General features: G+C 66.2%; 2 protein-coding genes across 2 annotated transcripts in view; both read right to left on the bottom strand.

The window, feature by feature from the left end:
- CCM2L (cerebral cavernous malformation 2-like) overlaps positions 1-2,021 on the bottom strand; it is a 3,968-nt gene extending 1,947 nt beyond the window's left edge. The window contains exons 1-5 of the mRNA XM_010569744.1: positions 1,992-2,021; positions 1,533-1,700; positions 1,145-1,228; positions 863-1,046; positions 4-228 (exon numbers count right to left, since the gene is read on the bottom strand). Coding sequence (XP_010568046.1) covers positions 4-228; positions 863-1,046; positions 1,145-1,228; positions 1,533-1,700; positions 1,992-2,021 — 691 coding nt within the window. The remainder of the gene's footprint in view (positions 1-3; positions 229-862; positions 1,047-1,144; positions 1,229-1,532; positions 1,701-1,991) is intronic.
- Positions 2,022-5,909: 3,888 nt separating this feature from the next.
- On the bottom strand, positions 5,910-12,782 carry XKR7 (XK, Kell blood group complex subunit-related family, member 7). The gene is made up of 3 exons (XM_010569394.1): positions 12,742-12,782; positions 6,964-7,163; positions 5,910-6,862 (listed from the first exon to the last, which is right to left on the bottom strand). The coding sequence occupies exons 2-3, from the start codon at positions 7,085-7,087 to the stop codon at positions 5,910-5,912; spliced, it is 1,077 nt and encodes a 358-aa protein (XP_010567696.1). The 5' UTR covers positions 7,088-7,163; positions 12,742-12,782.
- Between the last annotated feature and the right edge of the window lie 236 nt (positions 12,783-13,018).

Consider the following 13,018-nt stretch of genomic DNA (forward strand, 5'->3'; position numbering starts at 1 on the left):
TGCCGCCCCGCCGCCGCTCCAGGCTGCCGCCCTGCCGGCCTTCCTGCCCGCCCCGCGCCGCTCGCCAGTCCAGGCTGCAGATGGTGTGCCGGCGCTCCATCGGACCCCCCAGCCGTCCCCCCTCCGGCCACGAGCCCCCCGGCCGCTTCTCAGCGGGAAATGCCTCCGGTACACCGGCCGGAGCCACCTCGGGGTGCGCTCCGGCGGGGACCGGGTCCACTCCCAGGCCTGGGGTAGTGAGGAGAGACTGGGCGTCAGGGCGGGGGGCTGCGCTGCCCACCCTGCCTGGCCCCCAGCCCCTGCCCTGGCTGCCCTGTCCCACCGGCCAGGCGGGATGCGGAGGGATGGGGGTGCTGGGATGCAGATGGGGGAGCCCCAGTGGGTTGGGGGCGGTGGGGCTGGGGCAGGGGGATTAGGGGCAGCGGGGTGGGAGTGCTCCGTGTGCAGGCTGGAGCTCAGCCTGGCGCAGCCCCCTCCCTGGGCACCCTGCCTGTGGCTGGCAGCTGAGCCCGGGTTTGCTGAGCCCTCTGGGGCTCCGTGTGCTGCAGGGGATGGGAACAGGAGTTGCTTCCAGTCTCCTCTCCGCCTGCCATTAAAGGCAACCGGGACTGGGACCGCAGCTGGGACCCGCCTGCCAGGGCAAGGGGAGCCGGAGGCAGTGCTCCCCTCCAGCCCCGGGGAAGCAGACCCCCGCCAAGCTGGGGGGGCAACACGGGCTTTTGTGCTTGGCCTCTGCTGCCGCCTCAGCCGGACCCAACACCGCTCCATCAGCCTCCCAGGCTCTGGCCCTCCATGCCCTGGGGACAGCGGGTGCTCAGGGTGGGCTGTGCCGTGGCCGCCAGCCCCAGCCGGACGCCCGCACCGGTTTTGAGGATGAGGAGGTGCAGGGCATCATCGCGCAGGTAGGACGCCGCGGCGATCTCGTGGGTGGGGATGCGCAGGATCAGCTCCTCATTGTCGCGCCAGGTGAGCAGGAGGCAGCGTGCCGAGAGGCTGAGGATGCTGTCCTGCTCCGGCGTCGTCTGCAGTGGCAGCTCCTTCAGCTGCTGCGGGGGCAGAGCGTGTGCCAGGGACGTGGGGCACCCGGTGCACACCCTCTGGGCAGCACTGGGGGGGCACCCTGGGCAGTGGGGACCCCTCTTACTCTGGCCGTGTCCAGCAGCTGCAGCACCTCATCCCGGCTGGAGGGGTTCAGGGAGGCTGTCACCCATGTCAGGTGGCCTAAAAACTGAGGGGGGACAAAACCCAGGGCAGCTTGGGGGAGCTGGGGGCGTGCGTCCTCCCCACCCCAGGACCCAGAGCCTCCCCCGGCGCACCCATGTCCCCATGGGCAGGATGCATTTCTCTGGGGTGCAGGGAGACCCTGCAACGGGGGGGTCCTCCCTGCACCCCCAGCCCACCCTCCCCCTCCCGGGGTGTTTGCCTGGGCAGGGAGGGGACCAGGACCCTCCTGGCCATTGTGGGTGGTGTCTCTCAGCCCCCCCAAGCAGGCAAGGACCCCAGGCATCCCTGGGAACCCTCCACCCCCTTACCTTCACCTCCTTCTCCACGTAGTCATGCAACAGGATCTGGGGGTCGATCAAGTAGTCGGGGGGGTAGAGGGGCACCGAGTGCAGCGGCCGCCGGTAGACGCTGCTGCGGAGTGCCGGCCTCCGAGCCGCCTTGGGGAAAACCAGCCGCTTGATGGGCGACACAAAGCCCTGGCAGGGAGAATGGGCACGGGGACACCTCAGCGCCAGGCACCCAACCCCGGCACCCACGCACAGGGTCCGTGGGCACCCAGCGCCCAAGGAGAGGCTGGGCACCTCTCTGCTAGCTGACCCCAAATTTGGACCATTTGGGTGGTTCAGGGAGCAGCGAGTGGGGATCCCACCTCTCCCCGCCGTGCCACCGGAGAGGGTGCGGGGCCCCTCATCCTGGTGTCCCCACATGTCTCGCCCACTCCCACCCTCCCGCCAGCCCCCCGGGACACCAGCCCCAGCCCCACGCACCTTCTTCCCCTTCTTGGCCTCGCAGTCCATGGCAGGGCCGCGGCGCTGCCTCCCGGCACGGCCACCCCCACCGCCCCGCTCGGCGCCGCTGCGTTTTCCTGTGTCGGAAACTCCACCAGGACGGCTGGGATGTGAGTTCCTGCCCCTCCTGGGGGGTGCTGGGACTGGGCTGGGCTGGGCTGGGACTGGGATTGGGACTGGGACTGGGACAGGGGCTGAGACCGGGGCTGGGACTGCGGCTGGTGGTGGCACTTGGGCGAGGGGTGGGCTGGGATTTGGGCAGAGGCAGGGGCTGAAGTAGACTGGGATGGAATCAGAGCAGGCACTGGGACTGGGGGTGCCCGTGGGACCCCATGGCAGAGCAGCCCCTGTCCCTCACTGCCGCAGGGCTCCCCCGTGGCCCTGGGGCTGATTCCGCTGCCCTGTGGCCCCACATCAGGCCCGTCCTCGTGGGGCAGCGCTGGGGGCTCCTGGCCCTCGCTGCCCCCGTCCTGCCCTGCCAACACGGGCCCTGGCATGGCCAACAGCACTGGCAGGGGCCCGTGCAGCTGCATCCAGCACCCCATCCCCATGGCCGCCCATGGGTCCTGAGCCCCCCGCCATGGGTCTGGGGGTCAGCCGGCGATTGGGGCCTCTGGCAGGGAGGAGGTTGGCCGGCAGCGGCCATGTCCGGCGGCTTCCTCCCTGGCACGCTGCATCCTGCCTGCGCACCCCTTCCCTGCCGGCCGCCACGCCGGGGCCAGAACCGGCCAGGGCCACTGACACTGGACAGGCAGCACCGCCGCAGCCATCCTGCTCCATCCCGCAGCATCCCCAAGCACCCCGGGACAGAGGGGCAGCATCCTGCCCTGCTGCGGAGCCTGGAGCATGAGCCGGAGGTGCCAGCAAGGACAGGTTGCCACAGGCAGGGCTTATTGAAATGAATTTAATATCTCATGTTGCAGCAAAATTAAAAATATACAAAAAGTTTGTGGTATACAAAAAAGTCTCGGTACGGACCCCGGCCTCCCGCTCGCCCCCCACCCTGCCCGCGCCGAGGGTCCCAGAGAAGAAGGTGGCACACAGAGTATTTACAGTACGTGACAGCGGCCGCCAAGTCCCGGCACTGGGGCGGGGGGGCCAGGGTCATAGCCAAGACCCCCCCGGCAGCCCCCGCTGGGAACGAACGGCCCCGGCCGAGGGTAAACGGGGTCGGGCCCCGGCCCAAACCTCTCCCCGCTCCCTGAAGCCAGGGTGGCCCCGCTGCCCATCCCTGGGGGTGACACCCCCAGGGACCAGGATCCCCGTCCCCAGTGGGATCTTGAGCACCTCCGGAGCTGCCCCCTGTCCCGTAGTGCCCGGCTTGGCCCCAGGTCTCACCCCTTCACCGTGGCCCTGCTGGGCAGGTGCTGCCATGTCGGTGCTGCCGCTGGCACCGGGGTGCTGGGTTTGGCTTCCTGGGGGCGGCCGAGCCCTGGGGCTGGGAGTGGGACCCATGGCTGCCCCCCGAGCCCCACGCACGGGGTCCCCACGCCGAGCATGGCAGCACCACACGGGCAGGGGCTCGGTGCTGCCTGCTGCTGCTGAGATCCCTGCCCAGGGCAGCCCAGGGCTGAGGGTACCGTGGCTTGAGTGCATAGAAAAGTGTCCCTCTGTCCCGCCGGCGCAGCCCCGGGGTCCCCATGCAAACCCTGGGGGTGAAGGGCACGGAGGGGTGCAGATCACCCCAAACAGCGGCTCCTCTCTGCTCTCGGGGGGACGGGGAGAGGGGCTGGGGCAGGGGGGGAGCCCAGAGGAGCCGCTCCGTGCTGGCACCCTGTCCCCATGTGGCCTGTCCCCATCCCCGGTGGCTTCCCGGCTTCACGAGTGGGACCCAGTGAGGAGCCGCTGCCTGGGCATGGGGCGAGGGCTGCGGCAATGTCGCTTGACTGCTGCAGGGGAGCCCCGGCCCCAGCCCGGCTCCCCCAGCCGCTGCCCCCGACCTTCCCTGAGGATAAGAGACCCCCCCGCAGAGCCACCCCGCACCCGGCACTGCGGTCAGCACCCACCGCCGGGGTCTGCCCATTACCTGTGGCGAAGGAGAGGTGTGGGTCACGGGGGGCTCAGCCCGCTGCCCAGCCCCAGCCATGCTCTGCACCCTCCTCCAAAAGGGTTTCCAAGGCTTCCAGTTAGCACCAGTTAGCACCAGTGACCCCAGCGACAGCCCGCCCCAGCCCGCTGTCACCCCGGCCTTCCAGCTACAGAGAAATGGGAAAAAAAGCAACGTGATGCCACCCACACCATGCACCCACCCGCCCCAGCCACGCCACAGGACTGGGCGCCCACGCCAGCCCTTGGGGACCCCATGTCCCGGCACGGTGGGCAGCAGCCAGAGCCATTCCCAGGGACAGCTTCCCAGTAGGAGCCCTTCCCACGGCCGGCACGGTGCCTCGTGCGGTGCCTCATGGCACAGTGGGGCCGGCGGGGTTGCCCACGCTCCCCGGCTCAGGGCAGGGCTTGGCACCGTGGCACAGGGCAGCTGGAGGCCGGGACCCTGCGGGGCCGTTGAGGGGGGCACAGCGGGTACGGGGAAGGCCCAGGGGCAGGGGGCATGGGGCCGTGTGGTCCGGCAGCTCCCCTGCCCTGCAAACCCCTGCCAGCCCCCTGCACACACACGCACGCACATGTGAACACACGCACACACGCATACATACCCCCCCCCCTTGGCGCACACCTGGCCCCGGGGGGGGCACAGGGTACATTCAGCACAGTCCTTCGGGCAGGGGCAAGCCAACGGATCTGGGCAGGACCAGGGACACATTCGAACCCGGAGCCCAGGGCAGCCCTGCTCCTCTGGGCAGGCAGGGGGGAGGCAGGGGGGAGGCAGGATCCCGGCTTAGGTTTATATGGGGGAGCTGGATGGGGCTGATGCCAATGAGGGGGGTGAATGGAAATGCTCCCGGGTGGGAAGCAATGCCAAACCCGGGAGGGGAGAACGGCTGGGGGTAAACCCTGCTTTAGGGAGCGCCGGGAATGCCGGCGGCCCCACACGCCCCCCGCAGCAGTGCCAGCCAGGCCCTGCCCCCCTCCCTGGCCGCAGCGGAGGTAGAAAATGTCACACAAAATGTCACCATTCAGGTGAAAACAAACCCAATGAGACGAAGCAGTTCCCGTGGGGGCAGGGGGGATGATGGGGTGCTGCCATCCTGGCCAGAGCCGGGGGCCCAGCTCAGACCCAGGGGGAGCAGGGTCCGTGCCCACCCATGAGGGGCCCCCCCGGGCCAGGGTCTGTGCCCCACAGGGCAGCAGGGACCCTGTGGGCTTGAGGACGCGGCTCGACCCTGAGCTGGGGGGACCAAGGATGGAGATGAAAGGGCCCCCCTGGGGCTGGCACTGCAGGGAGTGGGGGGAGTAGGAGACATGGGGGGGATGGCCGGGTCCTGGCTGTCCCCTGCCCCAGCTTTCTGGGGGTGATGAGCCCCATGCACCACGGTGCAGCCGCTCTCCAGCCCCACGGTGCTGCCACGGCACAGGCACCCATGTCCCCGTGTGCCACCCACCTGGGCCACGCCGTGCCCCACCGTGCCCCAAGCCCCTCGTGGCTGCCGGCCCCCAGCCCATGGTGTCCCTAGTCCCCATCCTGCACCACTGACATGGTCGAGCACTGTGGGGCCGCAGCACCCACCGCCTTGGGCTCAGGCACCGGTGAGGTATTTTGGCAAGGACGAGCCCCGGGGGGAGCCGGGGCGGCTGCCGTGGGGTGGGACACAGGTCTTGGCTGCGGGAGGGTGGCGCGGGGGGGGATAGCACCAAAAGACCTCCCTGGCCCCCGCCCGCGGGGCGCTCGCTGCAGCAGCACGGCAGCGCCGGCAAACCCAACCGAAAGGCAAATGGCTGCGAAGATGTGGGACGGCCGGGATGGCACCGGGAGGGCTCCGCCGCGGCCCCGCACCTCCCACCCTACACGGTGGTCTCGTACTCCAGCACCTCCTGGGGGGCACCGGGCGTGCGGTACTGCAGGCGCGGGGTGGTGGGCGACGCATACTCCAGCGCCAGGATGGTCTTCCGCAGGCGCCGGTCGATGAAGTGGGCGTCCCAGGCCGGGTACTTCTTCCTGGGCAGGTCAATGCGGATGACGGGCCCCTCTGTCCGCGGGGCGCGGGCGGCCGGCGCCGGTGGGGCAGAGGGTCTCACCTGGAAGACGGGCACGCAGCTGTCCCGCTCCCCCGGCGCCCCGTCCCGCTCCCCCGCTGTAGTCCGCGGCAGCGAGCGGGGGGGGCTGGTGACGGCGTCTGCGGGGGACCCCGGCGCTGGGGCCGGCCGCTGCCGGAAAATGCAACCGCCAACACGGGGGCTGAACATGGGGCCGTTTGGGTGCAAGAGGCAGTAGTAGATGAACATGAAGAAGATGCCAAGGGCGAAGCTGGAGCTGACCACACAGACAAGGATTAAGGCGTCGAAGTCGGAGGTGGTCTTGCGGTCGTAGTAGAGGAACCAGAGGATGGTGAGGGCGGCGTTCTCCGACAGCGTGATGACATAGTAGATGCACATGCGGTAGCGGCTCCGTCCCTCCTTGACGTTGAACCAGCAGAAGATGTAGATGATGCCCACCACCATGTTGTAGATGATCTCCTCCCACTTGGACATGCAGAAGTCCGTCTCACCCTGGATGATCCAGAAGGTCATGATGCACCAGTGGGTGACGATGAAGATGCCGAAGTAGAGCTGGAACACGGAGGCGAAGAGGGCGAAGGCGATGGCGCGGGCGGCGATGGTGAAGAGGTGCCACAGGATCTGTACCACGGCCCCCTTGTAGGACATGGGCATCTTGTCCTCCCGCGAGTCCCGCAGCACCTTCTGGTAGGAGGCGATCATCCACGCCAGGGAGACCAGCGAGGCCGAGGCTGAGAGCCCTGTGGGCACAAAGCGGGGAGGAGCAGTGAGAGCTTGCGGCAACCCCGCGTCGCCCCTTCCAGCCGCCCCTGTCCCCCGCCACGGGGTCCGCGTCCCTTACCCTGCAGCGGCTCGATGGTGTTCTGCTGTACCATGATGCTGAGCTGCAGCACGAGCTGGGGCGCGCTCTTCAGGAAGGTTTCCAGCAGCCGTAGCATGCTGATGTCCGCGCTCTCGAACATCATCCGCCAGTAGAAGTGGCGGCGGCGGTGCTCAACCTGCCACCGGCTCTGCAGCCCCAGGTACAGCGTGCGGAGGTACCTGCGCGAGGCAGGGTGGGAGGGTGAGACAAGCCCCCACCACTCGGGCAGCCGAGCTCACCTCCTCTTGCCCATGTGAGGCGTGCCCCATGACCGCTGCCAACCTGCTCCAGCGAGCACTTCCCCCCCTGATTTGGGGCCACGGAAGGCCCCCCACGCTGGGGGTGCAGGGGGCTGCAGGGCAGTGGTGATGCTGAGCTTACCCCTGTCCCACCCTGGACCCCTGAGATGCCGGGAAGAGGCAGCTTGTGCAAAGCCAGTTCAGCATCCTTCTGCCCTGGGGCTCACCTAGCCATCACCCCACTGCCCACCCTGGTGCTGCCCTTGTGCCCTCTCCCCCACGCAGGGTCTGCCTCCCCACCCCAGCTGGGGATCCCCCCCCTCAGCCCCGCTCTCTGGCCACCCATGAATTTGGGGTGCCCTGGCCCCAGCCCAGAACCACGTCCGGCTGCTTCTCAAAGGGGATATTTTGGTCCTGGCTGGCGCGGAGCCCACCCTGCCTCCTCCTGCCCCAAGCCAGGACGGAGGCACCAGCTGGTCGTGCCGCGCTGCCCGCGGGAAGCTCCCGGGCGCTTGTGCCGGCATTGCCTCGGCTTTTGGCAGGGCTATGGGCGCGGGCGCACGCCGGCCCCGGCCATCTGGTCGTCGGCCGGGGGTCAGCGGAGGTGTGCGTGGCACCGACGCACGCGCTGGCTGAGTCACCGCCACCAGGGACCCCTCCCTGCGGCACGGGGCCAGATCTGGGCACCACAGGAGGGGACACGGGGCCGGACAGACAGGGCATCCCCGGGCAGCCCTGCTTGCACCATGGGCCGGTGTCTCCGCTGCCTCGGGGGGAGGAGGGAGCCGGATGAGGAGGAAGACAGAAAGACGAAGCGGGAGGATGTCGGACCATAAAGCTTCCTCCCAGGCGAGTAAAACCCTCACGCAGAGCGATGGCCTCTCCATCAGCTCCAGAAAGCGCTGCCAGCCGATTCCATTAGCCTGACATGCAGGAGAAACCCTGATCCCAGCACTTTCGGCTCATCCGTCAGCAGGAGGAAGCAAGAGCTGGCCCTGCTCCCGCCATGGGGATGGCTGGGTGCTCCTGCCCCTGGGCTGCACAGCCCTGAGACCACGGTGGGGGCCATCAGCTGGGGCCACCGAGGCCCCCGTGCCACCCTGCTGCCATTTGCTCCCACCCCGGGCAGCCCCACTGGCTCCCTCAGCATGCAGGAGGGCAGGGTGGGCATGCCGGTCCCATGGGGCTCCCGTGGTCCTCCCCAGCGAGGACCTGTCACCGCCTGCCCCATCCCCTCCCACCGCCCTGCTGGGAGCCCCAAAAAGCCCCCCTGCCACAAGGTGGCCAGGCAAGACATCGCTGTCAGCATATAACGCAATTTTGGTAGTCCCGCCCCGGTTTCAGCGGGTGCCAATGGCTGCGGGGGCCATCCCGTGGCCCCACAGCTAGCCCAGCGCCCGGTCCCCACCGGCTTCTTTGCGCTGGTGTCAAAATGACGTTTTAATATCCACCTCGGGGGGAGAAGCTAATTTTAGCCTTTCCTGAGGCCCGTCCCTCGCTGCTCGGGGGGAGAGGCTGCAGCCGCTCGGCTCCCGGCACAGATTTGCAACCCAGTGCCACCTGCTCGTGCCCAGCCAGGCCAGCACTGCCATCACGGCAGCACCGTGGCCGCTGCCCCCCCAGCCCCTCTCCCCACGAGCCACCTCTTCTGGCCCCGCAGAAGGGCCCAAGGGCGGACCCCCCCTCACTGGCAAGGTGCAAACCAAGGGAAGGCCTGGGGACAGAGGACACGGCATGGGGGGGAAGCAACCGGAGAAGCGATGCAGAGCACAGGATGCCGCAGGCCACCGCTGCTGGTCCCAGGGCACCCATGGGAGATCCGGACACCGGCAACCTCATCCTCTCCCTGTAATCAGCCTCGCTAATTGGGCTCGTCAGTGCCATGATCCCACCTTCTGTGGCGCACGGCAGCCCCCCCACACAGACCGCAGAGCCGTGCCGTCCCTGTGGCACAGCCGGCAGCCACCACGTGCCGTCCCCGGCTCCTCAGCCATTCAACTAGTGACCCGCGGCCTCCCCCAGCTTTCGGCGGGGGCACAATTACTCTCCCGTCTTCCCATCAGCTCCATAGATCTCATTAAAACAAGATTTCATCTCCCATCAACTTGCCAGAATGAAATGTTGATTCTTATTTGTTATGCATTTGATCATCCCGTGGTGTTTCAGCCCAGAGAAACATCCCCGCGCTGACAGTGCACGGCGGGCGCTTACCAACCCAGCACCGCAGCAGCTGCATGGGAAATACAGAATCAATCACTTGAAAAAAAATAATTTAATTTTCAAAAAACTGATGATGAGGCAGAAACCGACCGCGAGAGCTCTCAGGGCTAATTGCTCCCTCCTTTGTATTACAAAGAGTAATCTAACGAAACCCCTGCAGCAGAAAGGTGGTGGGCTGAGGCGGGTGCTGGGTTTGCCAAAGCCCCGCCACGGATGGGTTTGCCAGAGCCCCGCCACGGATGGGTTTGCCGGAGCCTCACCATGGCCGGGTTTGCTGCCAGCACCACTGTTTGCCCCCAGCTCCCAGCTACTGACCCTGATTTTCAAGTATCGGAACAAAAGAAGTGCAAGGAGAAAAGCCCAGCCCTGGTTATAACCAAATCCACTAATCATTGTCCTCAGATAGAAAAGGACAAGGGACCCCCGGGTCTAAGAGTGAGCGATACGGAGTGCGATTTTCCTAGAAGGTAATTTGGGATATCATCCCTTAATCCTTTATTTAAACAAGGAGAAAATTGCTTCCCTGTTGCAGCCATTTTAATCCCTTACACATCCCACCAAGTCAGGTCATCAGGGAGAGCTGCACATGGGCCTGGCTGGCATGGCACTGCGCTGATGAAAGCCCCTGTGTCCCACCGTCCTTACACCCCAATGTGCCCTGGGTCCCTGGGGCAAACAGGAGCAGCAGAGGCCACTCATGCTCAGGGAAAAGCTCAGTCTGGCCCCAAAAAGCCCCTTGTCCTGCGCACCGGGGCCAGGCAGAGACCCCCAGCAAGTGACTGACCCCAGTGCTGGGTCCTGCAGTGGGACAAGCCGGGTGCTCCCAGGGCTGAGAGGTCTCCTGACCAGGCAGAGCAAAGGCCTGGGGAGCAGAAGGGCCGGTGGGGGGAAACCTATGGGTCCCAGCTCTGTCACCCCTCATGAGCTCACCCAGGGAGCTGCTGAGGGTGTCTGTGCCCTGCGGGGCTGCCGCCGGACTGGCATCAGGACCAAGGGGTGGCACCAGGTCCCCAAGCCAGCAGAGGATGGGGGGACACGGGCTGACGGGGGGCTTTCTGGGAGGCCCTGCAGGTGGAGAGGGCACCCCAGGTCTGGCCCCGGTGACCCCCAGGCAGCCAAACCAGGCATGACCCTGGGCTAAAGCAGACACAGGGGCACAACAGGCACAGGCAGGGCTGTCCCCAGTGCAACGGGACCCGCAGAGACACACCAGCCAACTGCCAGCCCACAGAGGTGGCAGGGGACCCCTGGCACGCTGCCGGGTGGGAGACACGCGTGGCATGCACAGCATCCCTTCCTTTGGTGTTTCTTTGGTGAAAAAGCTGGTGACTTTTTGCGAGCAGAGTGGATAACAATTCCTGAGCTGCAAAACTGTCCAAGCAGCAGCCCCCAAATGCAGCGGTGGCATGGGCTCACCTGGGGGATGGGCCCGTGCCGCTGCTGCTTACATGAGCACATGGTCATGCAACCGGCACCGTCTCTGGAGAGCATCCGTGGTGGAGTATTTGCATGTGCATCATGAACACGCTGATGACAACTAACTTCAGCAGCTTTAATTTGGGATAATCTCAGGGTTTATGCTCAGAGCTGCCTTTGCAGCTGGGAAGCAGCTGTATTTTTGTGATTTGGGGTCTTTGTCACAGCTGGGGCTCGGGGCTGCACAGCGATGGATTTGGTAGGGGTGAGGCAATCGCAAGGCAGGGAGGAGGCAGGTAAATCAGGGAAGGGGAAGATGTTTGGCAAGGGGCATGGTACCCTGGCCAGGGAAAAGCTTTCCCTTCACACGTAGCATTTATTTAACACTTCTTTAACTGCCACATCCACCTGCACCGGATCCAACCTCACTAATGGGTTTAACAAACTGCATTTAACTGGTCATCCAAGCTAATCCCAAACCCCGAGATTAGAAAGAGCCTCAGCTGCAGCTTGAGACCAACATGTCCTGGAGGGTCAGTGCTGAGAGTTACCGCTTTAATTGGCTTAAGAGCCTCCGCGGTGCAGCAGATCAGGAGAGCGTGGCTGACACCACTGGCAGCAAAGCCCCCGACCGCAGCCTGGCCCCAGCTCAGGCCAGGATCAGGTAATTGCCTGCAGGGTGCCGGGGCCAAGGCCGGCTGCAGGCAGGCTCAGCAGCCAGTGGGCCGAAGAGCTCCCATCCTCTCCCTCACCAGCTCCTCCAGCACACTAAGGCAGGGCTTGCACCCATCCTGCAGCCAGCATCCCCTGAGAGCTGCCACGGGGGTGGGTGGGATCGGGGAGGGGCAGGCGGTGGCTGGGTTGGTGAGGGAAGGGCAGGAGCCCCTCTAGCACGGTGCACGCTGTACTGTGAAACAAAGTTAGACGTCCCAGGAGCATCCCAGGAAAAGCAGCAGATGAATGAATGCATGCAGACAACAACAGGGAGTGGAGGAGCCTCTGTACTACAGTAGCTCAGGAGGGGAAACAGCACCGAAACCTGAGCCTGAGCGCTGCCTGCTCGGTGCATTGTTCCCGGAATTTGCCATTGTCTCCACTCCCTTCCCAGCACCAGCCTTCCCCGGGAAGCAGCTCGGTGCCAGAGCCACGGCTCTTCCCCAGCGCCCCGAGGATGGAGCTCAGTGGAGCCGGGAGGAAGCAGGGCCGGAGGAAGGGGAGGAAGGGGAGGAAGGTGCCAATAAACCATCAGCTTGGGCTTCTGGAGGGTCTGTAGAGACACAGGCAAAGGGCCTCGAGCCTGCTCCAGTGTGCCAAGCTGTTGCTCACCCTGCCTGCACAGCCTGCCCAGGCCCAGAAAAAGCTGGGGACAAACGGCACCTCCTCACCTGTGACCCCGCAGACTACAGCAAGCTCCGAGCAGGAGCACAGGGAGGCACATGGCGGGGACAATCCGAGCCCAAGGTGTTCGGGGCCCAGCAGAAGCACTTCACACCCCCTGGCACCTGGCTGTCATGACCAGGCAGGCCCCCCAGCAGGTCCAGCACCACCCGGTCATGGGGACAGCAGTCCTGTGCCACCCAGCTGGGCTGTGGGCTAGTCATGCCAGCTCCTGCCCACACCCACAGCTCCTGCCTACACCCACAGCTGGGCTCTGCTGGGGGATCTCCCCCACCACCCATCCTGCTGTGGCTGCAGAGAGATTGATCCCCGTGCCCCCCCCACCTTCCTGGGCCCCTGCTGCACCTTGCCATCCCCCCCCAATCCCCCCCATCCCCTGCCATCCCCACCTGTGTCCTCCGTGCTGCACCCTGTTATCCCCCCCAGGTCCCTGCTGTACCCTGCCACTCCCTCCAGCCCCAGCCTGGCTCCATGACCCCCATGCCTCCAGACCTGCCCCAGCTGCAGGAGATGGATGAGGCCCTGCAGCAACCCCATCCTGGCCCCCTGACCCTCCCTGACCCCCCCCGTACACCTGGTCCCCCCATACCTCCAGACCCACCCCAGCTGCAGGAGGTGGATGAGGCCCCGCAGCAGCCCCCTGAGCCCCGTCCTGGCTCCTCATCCTCCCCATCCCTATCCTGTCTCTGTGTCCCTCGTGGCCCCCCTGTACCTCCAGACCCGCCCCAGCTGCAGGAGGTGGATGAGACCCCACAGCAGCC

This window comes from Haliaeetus leucocephalus, unplaced genomic scaffold, assembly GCF_000737465.1.
Source record: "Haliaeetus leucocephalus isolate CR32 unplaced genomic scaffold, Haliaeetus_leucocephalus-4.0 Scaffold273, whole genome shotgun sequence".
NCBI lineage: Eukaryota > Metazoa > Chordata > Aves > Accipitriformes > Accipitridae > Haliaeetus > Haliaeetus leucocephalus.